The 12,827-nt window shown below is 39.1% G+C and overlaps 2 protein-coding genes across 12 annotated transcripts in view; one reads left to right on the top strand and one right to left on the bottom strand.

The window, feature by feature from the left end:
* GRAP2 (GRB2 related adaptor protein 2) overlaps positions 1-4,064 on the bottom strand; it is a 90,783-nt gene extending 86,719 nt beyond the window's left edge. For 2 of the 5 annotated variants that reach the window (XM_054675911.2, XM_016939208.4), the window contains exon 1: positions 3,601-3,673. The gene's annotated coding sequence lies outside the window, so the exon portion shown is untranslated. Of the gene's footprint in view, positions 1-3,600 lie in introns of all 5 variants that reach the window. The other 3 variants (XM_001166508.8, XM_016939207.4, XM_024352896.3) reach the window with 3 other exon arrangements.
* The window catches only part of ENTHD1 (ENTH domain containing 1), a 151,018-nt gene continuing 141,754 nt past the window's right edge, over positions 3,564-12,827 (top strand). For 2 of the 7 annotated variants that reach the window (XM_054675909.2, XM_054675907.2), the window contains exons 1-3: positions 3,687-3,796; positions 3,993-4,507; positions 9,562-10,065. In XM_054675909.2, the coding sequence (XP_054531884.1) occupies positions 9,717-10,065 (349 nt within the window). In that variant the 5' untranslated portion in view covers positions 3,687-3,796; positions 3,993-4,507; positions 9,562-9,716. Of the gene's footprint in view, positions 3,797-3,992; positions 4,508-9,561; positions 10,066-12,827 lie in introns of all 7 variants that reach the window. The other 5 variants (XM_054675910.2, XM_016939205.3, XM_054675908.2 and 2 more) reach the window with 4 other exon arrangements.

Genomic DNA, 12,827 nt, shown 5'->3' with positions numbered 1-12,827 from the left:
CAGAGATGGTTGTGGCTTAAAACAGGATGATGTAAGTGGTGGGAAGTGGTTGGATTTTGAATATACAGGGTGATCGTAAAGTCTAGAAACATAGATAATGTTATTGTATCTTGTATTAGAATGTAGCATCAATAAATCATTTATTATCTAGACTGGGTAGCCACCTTGTATTTCAAAGCTAAGCTCATGGATATCATGAGAGCTATAAGAGACAAACACAGGAGTTAAGGTGACTCCCAGGTTCATGGCCTGAGAACCTAGAAGCAAGGATGTGTCATTTACTGAGACAGGAGAGACCGTGGGAGAGCAGGTTTGGAAGGCAAGACCAGGAGTAGAGGTCAAGGTAGTTAGATACACGAGTTTGGAGGTCAGGAGAAGCTGAAGAGAAAACCTTGAGAGTTGTCAGAATCGAAGAGTATTTACCGCTTTGCAAGTGGATAACACTACCTGTGGAGTGAATATAGATAGAGAAGACAAGAGGTTAGAGAATGGGCTCCTTCAAAGTTGAGAGGTCATAGAATTGAGAACGGATGAGTCAAGGAGATGAGAAGGAGAAATGGTGTCCTGGAAGTCAGGCAAAGCAAACTGTGTTCACTTTTATAGAACCTCAAGTTCAAAAAATTAAAGGAGAAAACCAACCAAGCTACCATAGAGCAATATTTGTATTTAGTGGATGTTACGGTATTGCAACTAAATTGTGCCCCCAAATGGAGGAAAGCAGATAAGAAGGACCCCTTACATATTGTCACTTGAACAGGGTTAATTCCACTAAGCGGGTAACACTTGACACTTTTGCCAAGCCTAACCAACTCCCTCACTGTTTATTGGGACTTCAGTCTTTAATCTTACCCTGTCTCCTACTTCCCATCTGCCTCCTCAATCACCTTCTATATGCTGACTACTCTGAAGTCTATGAACCTAGCCCCAAACCCTCTTCTTTCAGTTATCTCTATTCAACTGTCCCCTGAACATCTCCCACCTGTTGCTCAGATTCAAAATGTCCGAAGCAGAATTCCCCATCTTTCCTGCCAAACTGACCCCTCGGATCATGTTCATCTTGGTGAACACCAACAGTCATTTACTTGGTCACCCCAAAAAGAAACTTAGTCCCTGTAGACTCCTCCTTCTCTCTCATTGCCACATACATTCAGAGCCCGATCCCATAACTTCTACACTTTAACATTACATGTAAAAGTATATGTGTAAGAGGAGAGTGAACAGAGTGGAGATTCACACTATGCCCATGACCTCTGCCTTAGTTATGGCCTTCATCACTTATTGCCTGAACTATCAGAACATTCTGTTCTTCTTCCAGTTCCTCTGCTTCCAATCTACTCTTTGAACACACACAGAGATTTTAAAAGGAGAAAATGAATGAATTTAAAAATAAAAAATTGGAATCTCTGACCTTCTCCAAACATAACAAGTCCACTTGTGACTGAGTTGCTGATAGAGCTTAAAATCAAGGACCAAAGATTGGTCCTTGGAGTAGGGGAAAGAGCTAGACACAGGAGATTTGGGTTCAAGTTTCAGGTAAACTGCTTCCTAGTTAAATATCTCTGGGCAATTACTGTAATCTATTTGTTTCTCCAAACTCAGTTTAAGCTCACCTCCTCCAGGAAGCCTTCCCTGACTATGCAAATATAGACAAGTCCCCCTTTCACTCCCGTAACATTGTTTGCCTTTATTATGGCAACTACTTACAATTGCTGATTTATTCCTGTTTCCTCTATTAGAGTATTAAACTACAACTTCCTTCTAGTCTCATAGCTCAGCATAGTGCTTGGCAAATAGCAGGTGCTCAATAATGTAGAATGTATGCATATTCCACAAACTCAGCTTTCTCACCTGTACAATGGGATAATAACGCCTACTTCTCAGCATTCCTTTGAGATTTACATAAGCTATACATATAAAAAAACTTCATAAACTATACCTCAATGTATAAAATACTTGTAGTTTGTCCCCCACTATTTTATAAAGTCAAAATACCTCAACATAGCATTCAAGGCCCTGAACAATGTTTTCCAGGTCACCTTTTCGATCTCCCTCTGGCTCCCACCCCATTACTCTATATTATAGCCAGTCAAATAATATTCCAAACTCACCAACTTCTTTCATACCTCCTATCATTTTATATTGGATTCACCTATCTACATGTCAGTATCAATAATGTGGGCTATTATTATTATAATTATGACTGAAGTAGTAGGAGATAGAAACAAATGTTGCTTTTGTCTACTAAGTGTTTTGTTATCCTCTGTCTTTTCCCCTCATCCTAGTCAATATTCCATTAAAACACAGGTTCGATTACATTTTTCAATGCCTACTGGATAAAATCACCTTGTAGTATGGATAAGGTTCTTCATGATCCAACTTCCCTCTGTTATTTAACCTTCCTCTCCTGCTCCACTAATAGCCTTTGTGACAGTTGTAGTAACTACAGTACATGTAGTTTTTCCAAGATAATAGGCTGGCTCAGCTTTCATGCCTTTACACATGATGTGTCCTTTGCCTCTTACGTCCTCCTCTACTTTGTCTATCCAGTGAACTCCCTGTCATCCTTTAAGATTCAATTCAGATGTAAACTCTTCTGTGAAACCTGCCCTTAAATACTCAGTGGCAGAATTAGATGATCTCTTCTCTCTTACTATGCCATACATATCTTGTTACAATCTTCTCTGACGGTGCCTGTCACCTCCACTAGCCTGTAAACGTATCCAGCAGAGGGCTGCTTTTTATCTCCGAGTCCTTACTGCCTGGCACAAAGCGGGTGCTCACGGAAAATCAGTTGAATACATCAACAATTACCCGTCAGTGGCACCTGAAGCCATCAGTCACTGGAGCTACCCCATCATTGTCCATCACACACACTGCTCTTCATAGACTACTATTACATTCTCAGTCCTTTGAGGTGGCAATCACGTGCTGGTGGTATTTCTAGTCAGTTGAAATGACAGTAGTAACACACTTTTAAAAATGTATTCATGTGCCATGCTGGTGCGCTGCACCCACTAACTCGTCATCTAGCATTAGGTATATCTCCCAATGCTATCCCTCCCCCCTCCCCCCACCCCACAACAGTCCCCAGAGTGTGATGTTCCCCTTCCTGTGTCCATGTGTTCTCATTGTTCAATTCCCACCTATGAGTGAGAATATGCGGTGTTTGGTTTTTTGTTCTTGCGATAGTTTACTGAGAATGATGATTTCCAATTTCATCCATGTCCTTAAAACTTAAATAATAATAAATAAAAAAAGAGATATTATGCTAGAAATCTGAGTATTTTACTGATTTTCCATTTTAAGAATAAATTATCATGGCAAATTTTAAGTTACATACATTATTTTATTGTCTACTTTTTAAAAACATTATCAGCTTACCTTGGCATTTTTTTTCTTTTTTTAATGTCCGTTTTTACGTTGTGAACTTTTAGTAAATTAATTTATACTCATTTTTATTTAATTAAGAAAGCAGCTAAGAATAAATGCTAGTGTCTGATTAAACTATTTCCCAGATCTCAAAAAAAAAAAAATTTATTCTTCGAAAGGAGGATTAGGGCAGTGTCACAGCCCGGCAGCCTGTGAAACGAAGACACTTACCTTCATTCCCCTTGGTACCCTCCAGCTCAGGTATCGGCAACCATCTTGCTTGACGCCCTGACAGGAACTGCACCAGGCCAGGAAGTGAGGAAGCGGAAGTGGGGACCGGCCTGGGCCCTTGAGCCTGGCTGGAGTAGGTGGAATATCCTAGGGAGAGGAGGTTTGGTCGTTGGGCAGCGGCCGACTTTCCTCTCAGGTAACAGCCTCTGCTTGGGAGTGGTGGTGGGGCTCAAGGCGGGTCTGGAAACATCGGTTGCCTTCCCTCCTCCCGTTTCTTGCCGGCACCGTCGGAGTCCAGGTGGGGGCGGGAGGGCGGCGAGGCCATTACCATCCGCAGGAGGTGAAATCCCTGTGGCGTGACGTGACGCCATCACGTCCCTCTCTCCTTCTAGAGGCTTTCCTGAGGTCCAGCCTTCCCCTCCACTGCCGGTTCTCCTAGGGTAATCGCTGGTCTGATTCTCTGTGTGGCCGAACGCCCAGCACCTGGCTCATCTGGTACACAGTCGTCATCTGAAATGGGGGTTGTATGAATGAAGACGAGGATGCCGAGGAAAGGCCCTGCCCACAGAAAGTTGATTCTTGCTCAGCCTCCACCCGCCATTTTCAAAATTCTTTCCAAAGCATCTCGTTTCTTCCTCCCCCACGGCCCTGTCTGGCGATTATTCTTTGTGTTGCGGATGAGGGAACTGAGACTTAGAGAAGTTGTTAAGTCTTAGTTAGGAAATGGCAAAGCAGGACCTCAAATCATGACTTTGAATCCTAATTAAAGGAGAGAGATGAGGCATGTGAAGGCCCAGGTGTGAGCACATTGTGAGCGTTCAATGAAGAGTAGCTGTTTACTCCAGGGTGTGAGGACTGTGTCTTGTGCACCTGTTTCTCCATTTCCTAGAATGGAGCCTGCCACATGGTAAGCTCTGGAAGATTATTAGTTGAATAAATTAATGAACACACACTTAGGGCTGGAAAAGATTAGATTCTCTGCCTCTGACAGTATTCTTTTCATCAAAACAGTAACACCTCCTAATGGCATGGTAGTCTCTATAACCATTTTTCCGTAGCATTCTTGGCCAGAGCTCATTTCCTTACGAGTCAAACTCATGTCTATAGGCAGAACCTGCACAAACACAAGAGCTGTTCTTTTCTCATAGTTCCACCTTAAATGCATCTTTTCAGAGATAGCTCTGGACACTCAGCCTCTTAGATGCTATTGTCATTATTGTCCCAAGTCTTTGGATAAAGTCAGTTCAGCTCCTCTGTTCCTTATTCTCAATCCTGAAATCCAAAAACTTTTGGAAATCAACTTTTCCTCCAACTCATTTGGTGGTAAAACTTGGCCTGAGGCCATTTGTAGTCTTTATTCCAAATATTTACATGTTTTTATTGCAGACATGTTAATGTGTTTAATTGTTCAGAGCAGCCCCACACCTTACTGTGGGTATCATGTAATATATGGTATAGACATGGCACTACTCTTGAAAATTCCACCCCTACCACCGCACCCAAAAGAGAATTTCCACAAATCATCTGGCCTCAAAGGATTGGGATAAAAGATCGTGGACCAATAGTTTAATGCCAGCTGATAAATCATTTCCTGTTAGAATTCAGATGAAATGGGGGGAAGGAAACAGCATTGTGAAAGTGGGCAGATCTAAAAATAACACTAAAAGACCTTTTCTACGTAATCATTTGTTTTGCTGGGAATTATTTAGGAGAGAAAGCTCCTTAACTGAATGGTACGTTTTAATGTGAGGTTCATGTTTTATATTTCTCCACAAAGCTATACAAATGGTAGGTACTCAAGAAATATCTGTTGATGATTTGAAAATATTTGCTCAAAACTATAGAATTTTACTTGACAATTATGAGAGCTAGATTTTATTTATTTATTTTTTTAATGTCATGCTTTATAGGAGTTTGTGACCATCTGGGCAACCAATAAGAACTCGTGTCTAAAAAAAAATTTTTTTTGAGGCCAAGCACGGTGGCTCACACCTGTAATCCCAGCACTCTGGGAGGCCGAGGCAGGCGGATCACTTGAGGTCAGGAGTTCAAGACCACCCTGGTCAATATGGTGAAACCCCGTCTCTACTAAAAATACAAAAAATTAGCTGGGCTTGGTGGCTCATGGCTGCAGTCCCAGCTACTTGGGAGGCTGAGGCTGGAGAATTGCTTGAACCTGGGAGGTGGAGGTTGCAATGAGCCGAGATCGTGCCACTTCACTCTAGCCTGGGTGACAGAGCAAGACCCTATCTAAGAAAAAAAAAAAAAATTTTTTTTTTTTAATTAGTTAGGCTTGGTGGTATGCACCTGTAGTCCCAGCTACTTGGGAGGCTGAGGCAGGAGGATTGCTTGAGCCCAGGAGTTTGCAAGCAGCCTGGGCTACATAGTGAGGCTTTATCTCAAAAAAAAAAAAAGTGATTATAATTATAAAGCTATAGAATCAGTGCAGGTTTATCCCAAGGCAGAATCATTCAATCATTGTGTTATTTGCACAACACATGTTTCTTGAGTATCTACTGTTGCTAATTAGCTGTTAGGGATAGGATTACAGTGGTAAATAAGACAGTCAAGGTCCCTGCCCCCAAGGAGCTTCCAGTTTGGTGGTGAAGAAAGGCACTGAGCAAATGACAAATAGGTAAGTACAGATTGTTACAAGTGCAATGAAGGAAATTAACCAGGTTCTGGGGAGACCTAAGTAGTTAGTGAGGTCGGTGAAGACCTCTCAGATTTGTGACATGAAATACCTAACTTCTTCCCTCTATTTCTAAATATTATAGTGAGTTGGGTAGCCAGACAACCAAGATTCAGATGTGGAAATTTACCCTCTTGGGCACTAATTTTGTCTCATGTCAATTTTTGTCACATCACTGTAGTTACAATCTCACAGTTATTTGATGCTGTGTGTAAACAGCATTTTCATGTAGTCAGGTGTCTAAAACACATAATAAACCAACATATAATTTACAACTAACACCAATTAATTGAGCTCCTTGTCAATTTGAAAAGACAGCAGTAGTAGAATGGTGTTTTACATATTCTACGTTCATATCACAAGGTAAAGTTCAAGTCATTGTACATTAGTAAGTGATAAGAATTCACTTCTCTAGACTTTTTTCCTTGTGATTTTTCTAATGGTTGGGGTTGTATTTAATTCTGATATGGTGTCATGTAAATTCATTTTAAACTACTCTATTGGATTAGAAGGCTATTATTTTGATATTTTTCTGGGTTAGAAAATTCATTTAAGAAAACAGTTTTTAAAAGTTTAAAATATAGGTTAGAGAATGTAGAAAAACCTAAAAATTACGATTGTTCTTCCAAAATATAGATAGCTATCCAAAAAAGAAAAAAAAATTAACATTTGTTGTTCAATTCCAGCAAGTTATGATTCTAACAGGGCTTTAAAAGAAAATAGACTCGTGAAGAAACAGATCAATATTTGTTGCTCTAAGCCAATGTCATAGTGCATCTCTGCATTGAGTGAGTTTGGTAGAAGGAAAAAAAGGACAATAGAAAAAAAAACCCTCCTGCTTGACAATTTTAATAGCTTTGCTGAAATATTATAAATCAGTTTTTCACTGCAGGAAGGTGCCAAATAAAAATGACTGTGTTTGAAGTACGAAAAAGAGAAAATCAGAAAGTTGTAGAAACACAACTTCTCTTTTTCTTCCTAGGGTTAATGATAGTGTCTTTCTGAGAAATCTTAATTAAACAGATATTTAATACGTTTTCTTATTTATTTATTTATTTATTTATTTATTTTTGAGACAGAGTCTCACTCTATCTCCCAGGCTATAGTGCAGTGGCCTAATCTCGGCTCAGTGCAACCTCTGCCTCCCAGGTTCTAGTGATTCTTATGCCTCAGTCTCCCAAGTAGCTGGGATTACAGGTGTGTGCCACCAAGCCTGGCTAATTTTTTGTGTTTTTAGTAGAGATAGGGTTTCACCATGTTGTCCAGGCTGGTGTTGAACTCCTGAGCTCAGGTGATCTGCCCACGGCAGCCTCCCAAAGTGCTAGGATTACAGGTGTGAGCCACCACGCCCAACCACTTATACAGGTACATTTTCTGTCTTGCTTAGTTAAGAGTGTGTTGTATTTTTACCAAAAAGAGGTTATCTCATTTTTTTAAAAAAAAAGAAGTGATAGTTTATTTAGGATGCTTCTAAAAATTTATGTCTTCCTTTAATACACATACAGAAATTAATCAAGACTGAGCTAGTTATCTGAGAAGGTCAAGAAAGGGAAGCAAAACTAAAAGCAGTGAACACATTTGTTATGGATTTTAACATTTTTTCTTTTGTATGTATGCAGTTTCTCTAGTAAAATCTGATTATAGATCTTCTAGGTTTCGTTGGGTCTGGATGTTCGTCAGGGCTTGAAATCAATTTGATACACTGTCTTGGCAGCCAGCAGTGGTGAATCACTAGAGAAATTGCAAACTGACTGACCCTCCTTAATACAAAATAATGAAAAAGAGAAAGGGAATGGTTTCCTATACACTGAATTGATCATTCACAAGCATTATGTAAAGTTTGGGGGCTGCATTTCCCTTTTAAGTTTTAGTATATGGGCCTCTCTGTGTGTCCTTGTTTTGAGATCTGATAGACACAGGCTGATCACTGCAGGATTTAGAGAAATCCTTGCATTATTTGAGTCTTACTGTTGACACTGTTTAATCCTAAACTCATTCTTCTTTTTCCAAAGGTGAACAAATAAAGTAATTTAACCTTTCCCTCTAATTTACCAGGCTTATCTGGACTAAAATAGAGGTTTTAGGGTACCATGAATTAGCTGTGGAGTCCACTGATATACAGCTGTTTGTCTTCATAGTTGATCCTCCTTTCTTTTAGGTTTAGCAAGAAAGCAGAGTATATTTAGATCTGATTCTCGGGACTTGTAGTTCTAAAAAGAATACAGTCATAGGGTCAGTGGGTGATTCTAAGACTCAATTTTACCCCCATTTTAATTACTCTCAGAATATAATATTTTTATATGTGACAATATAAAGAGATGCCTGAAATCCTAGCACTTCAGGAGGCTGAAGTGGGAGGATCACTTGAGGCCAGGAATTTTTGAACAGCCTGTGCAACATATTGAGACCCCCATCTCTACAAAATATTTAAAAATCAGCCAGGCAGGCCGGAAGCGGTGGCTCACGGCTATAATCCCCGCACTTTGGGAGGCTGAGGTGGAAGGATCACAAGGTCAGGAGTTTGAGACCAGCCTCGCCAACATGGTGAAACCCCGTCTCTACTAAAAATACAAAAATTAGCCAGGTGTGGTGGCGTGCATCTGTAATCCCAGCTACTCAGGAGGCTGAGGCAGGAGAATCGCTTGAACCCGGGTGGCAGAGGTTGCAGTGAGCCAAGATCGCACCACTGCACTCCAGCCTGGGCAACAGAGGGAGACTCCATCTCCAAAAAAAAAAAAAATAGCCAGGCATGGTGGCGCACACCTGTAGTTCCAGCTGCTTGGGAGGCGGAGGCAGGAGAATTGCATGAACCTAGGAGTTCAAGGCTGCAGTGAGCTATGATTGCACCACTGTACTTCAGCCTGGGAAGCAGGGCAATACCCTGTCTTTGGAAAAAAAAAAAAAAAGAAAGAAAGAAAGAAAGAAAGAAAGATGTCAGAGTGCAAGTTCTGTTTTTTAAAATGTTGCTTGTCTGCTGTCCATGTAATGCTTTATAGCCATTATATTTCTGGCCAAAGAGGTTGAATGATATTTTCTCCAGGAACTTTTATGACTAGAAAGACAACCTATATTTCTTTAAATAATATAGGCCAATTTCTCATGAGGGATTTTCCCATGCCTATCCTAGGAACAGTTATATGGTACCCTCAATTCTGGCTGCTGTAAGTGAGGGGCTGATTTAGAAACAAAACCTAGATTTTCAGATTGATTTGGTCTTCTATAGACTTAAAAAAAAGTTTAACGTAAATTTTTTTGTGCTTTCCTTGCAGGAAATTGATACTTTATCAACATAGAGATTAATTATTTGTATTTGGGAGCAGCAGAACTGGGGACCAATTACCTGTCAAGAGTTTTATAAACCAGTGACATAAACAGTTATTCCATTGCTTTCATCCTCCATCTCACCTTGGAACTTGTATTACTTATGGCATTCAGGAGACAAGTGAAAAACTTTGTGAAAAATTACTCAGATGCTGAAATAAAAGTCAGGGAAGCAACTTCTAACGACCCTTGGGGTCCCTCTAGTTCTCTGATGTTAGATATCAGTGACTTGACTTTCAACACAATTTCTCTCTCAGAGATTATGAATATGCTATGGCACAGACTCAATGACCATGGGAAGAACTGGCGCCACGTGTATAAATCCCTTACCCTAATGGATTATCTCATCAAGAATGGATCAAAGAAAGTTATTCAGCATTGCAGAGAAGGGTTCTGTAACCTTCAAACACTAAAAGATTTTCAGCACATAGATGAAGCTGGAAAAGACCAAGGTAATGGTTAAAGAAGTTTATATAAGCTGGGTGTGGTGGTGTGCACCTGTAATCCTGGTGCGTGGGAGGCTGAGGTGGGAGGATTGCATGAGCCCAGGCATTTGATGCTGTAGTGAGGAAAGATTGCACCTGTGAATAGCCACTGTACTCCGGCCTGGGCAACATAGCGAGACCCCGATCTCTAAAGTTTTTTTAAAAAGTTTATAGCATGTGCCAATAAAGATTAAGAGTTTTGGGGGATCATTTTATACCAGGAGGTGGGGAAGAGTTGTACTTAAATGTACTAGCTGTCTTTCCTCTGGGACAGTTATAGTTTCCAATTTAATCCTCTGTATTGAGTCTTCAGTGCCTTAGAGAACAATACTTTTTTTCAAAAGGAAAAAAAAGGCGAACACACTTAGGTTTCTGATAAAATGATACCTCATAGAAAATGAATAAAGTGAATAAAATAGGAGGCATGGCAATTTGGTGTAATAATGTCACTGTAATTTATAATTATAATTAAACAGGAATTTAGTCATAAATTAAGGAAATATTTCCACAGGCTGGAATCTTCAAAGACTATCTAGATGGAAGCAGTTATATGAACACAAAAATTTAGATCATAAAATAATTCTTTTGGAGGCGGAAGAGGAGGTGCAGTAGGGAAAGGATAGGATCCTGAGATGATTCAGTAGTGCCTGATATTCTACAGTGGCAAAAGGCTCAGTGCTTCCTCTCCAGCTACTGTGAAATTATAATTTGTGTTTAAAATGAATAGTCTTATGAATCATGAAAAGAGGATAAAATTCAGAGCATTCTCTCTCGGAAGCATGCATTTTAAAAATAGACCTTTTTTAAGGGCAGTTTTAGGTTTACAGAAAAATTATGCAGAAAGTTACGCAGAGTTCCCATATACCCTTCCCCACTCAGACACAATTTCTCTTAATAACATCTTGCATTAGTGTGGTCCATTTGTTACAGTTTATAAACAAATACTGATACATTATTGTTAATGAAAGTTCATATCTTACATTAGGATTCACTCTTTGTGTTCAACAGTTCTGTGGGTTTTGAAAAATGCATGGTGTCATGTGTCCACCATTCCACTATCATACAGAGTAGATATGTCCTGTGTTCCACCTATTCATCCTTTTCCTCTCCTCTTGAATCCCTGGCAACCACTGGTCTTTTTATCATCTCCATAGTTTTGTCTTTTCAGATGTCATATAGTTGGAATCTTAAAGTATGTAGCTTTTTCAGACTGGTTTCTTTCACTTGGCAATATGTACTTAAGACTCCTCCATGTTCTTTCATAGCTTGAGAGTTTATTTTTTTCTTCCCTTTTTTTTTAAAAAAAACTTTATTGAGATATAATTCACATACCACACAATTCACCCACTTAAGGTGTACAGTTATATGGATTTTGGTGTATTACAGTATAATTTTTTAAAATTGTAACTATAACATAAAATTTGCCTTTGTAAGTGTACAATTCAGTTGCATTAATCACATTCACAGTGTTGTGCGGCCATCACCACTATTTGTAAAACTCTTTCATCACCCCAAACAGAAACCCCATAAGCATTAAGCAATAGCTCCCCATTCCCGTTCCACCAAGGCCCTATCTGTCTCTAAATTTTCCTGTTCTAGGTATCTCATATAAGTGGAATCATACAGTATTTGTTCTTTTGTGTCGCTTATTTCACTTACCATAATGTCCTCAGCGTTGTCATGTTGTAGGATGTATCAGAACTTTATTCCTTTTATGTCTGAATAATATTCTATTGTATGTACATTACACATTTTAAAAAATTTACTCATCTGTTGATGGACTCTTGGGTTGTTTCTTTTAGCTATTGCATTGAACATGGGAGTATAAGTATCAAGTTCTGGCTTTCGGTTTATTTGGGTGTATACTTAGGAGTGGAATTGTTGGATCATATGATAAGTCAGTGTTTAGCTTTTTGAGGAGCTGCTAAATTTTTCCATAGTGGCTGTACCATTTTACATCTCCACTGGCAGTTTAAAAATGTCCCAGTTTTTCTGTATTCCTGCCAACACTTGTTATTATCCTTTTTTGTTGTTGTTGATTATAGCTATCCTACTGGTTGTGAATTGGTATCTCATTGTGGTTTTGATTTACATTTCCCTAAAGACTAATGATGTTGAACATCTTTTCATGTAGTTGTTGGCAATTTGTATGTCTTCTTTGGTGTAACATCTATTCAAATCCTTTGCCCATTATTAACTTTTTTAAAACAACTGTTTGAGTATTAAAAGTTCTTTACATATTCTGGATACAAGACCCTTATCAGAAAGGTGATATGCAAGTATCTTCTCCGATTCTGTAGATTCCTTTTTGTTGGAGGTGTCTTTTGATGCACAAAATTTTTAAATTTTGAAGTGCAATGTATCTATTTTTTCCCTTGGTTACTTGTGCTTTAGGTGTCATATATAAGAAACTATGGGCTCCATTGTCCAATCCAAGAACATGAAGATTTATACCTATCTTTTCTAAGACATTTATAGTTTTAGCTTGTAGATTCAGATCCTGGGTCCTTTTTGAATTAATTTGTGTATGTGCTGTGAAGTTTAACTTCATTCTTTTTCATGAAGATGCCCTGCTATCATTTATCGAAAAGACCATTTTTTCTCTGTTGAGTTATATTGGCATCCTTGCAAAAATCAATCAACCAAATAAGATGTATGGGCTTATTTCTGTACTCCTAGTTGTTTCATTGATCTGTATGTCAGGCCTTATGCCAGTACTGTACTGTTTT

The sequence above is a fragment of the Pan troglodytes genome, chromosome 23 (assembly GCF_028858775.2).
Source record: "Pan troglodytes isolate AG18354 chromosome 23, NHGRI_mPanTro3-v2.0_pri, whole genome shotgun sequence".
NCBI lineage: Eukaryota > Metazoa > Chordata > Mammalia > Primates > Hominidae > Pan > Pan troglodytes.
This window is presented reverse-complemented; position numbering and strand designations above follow the sequence as displayed.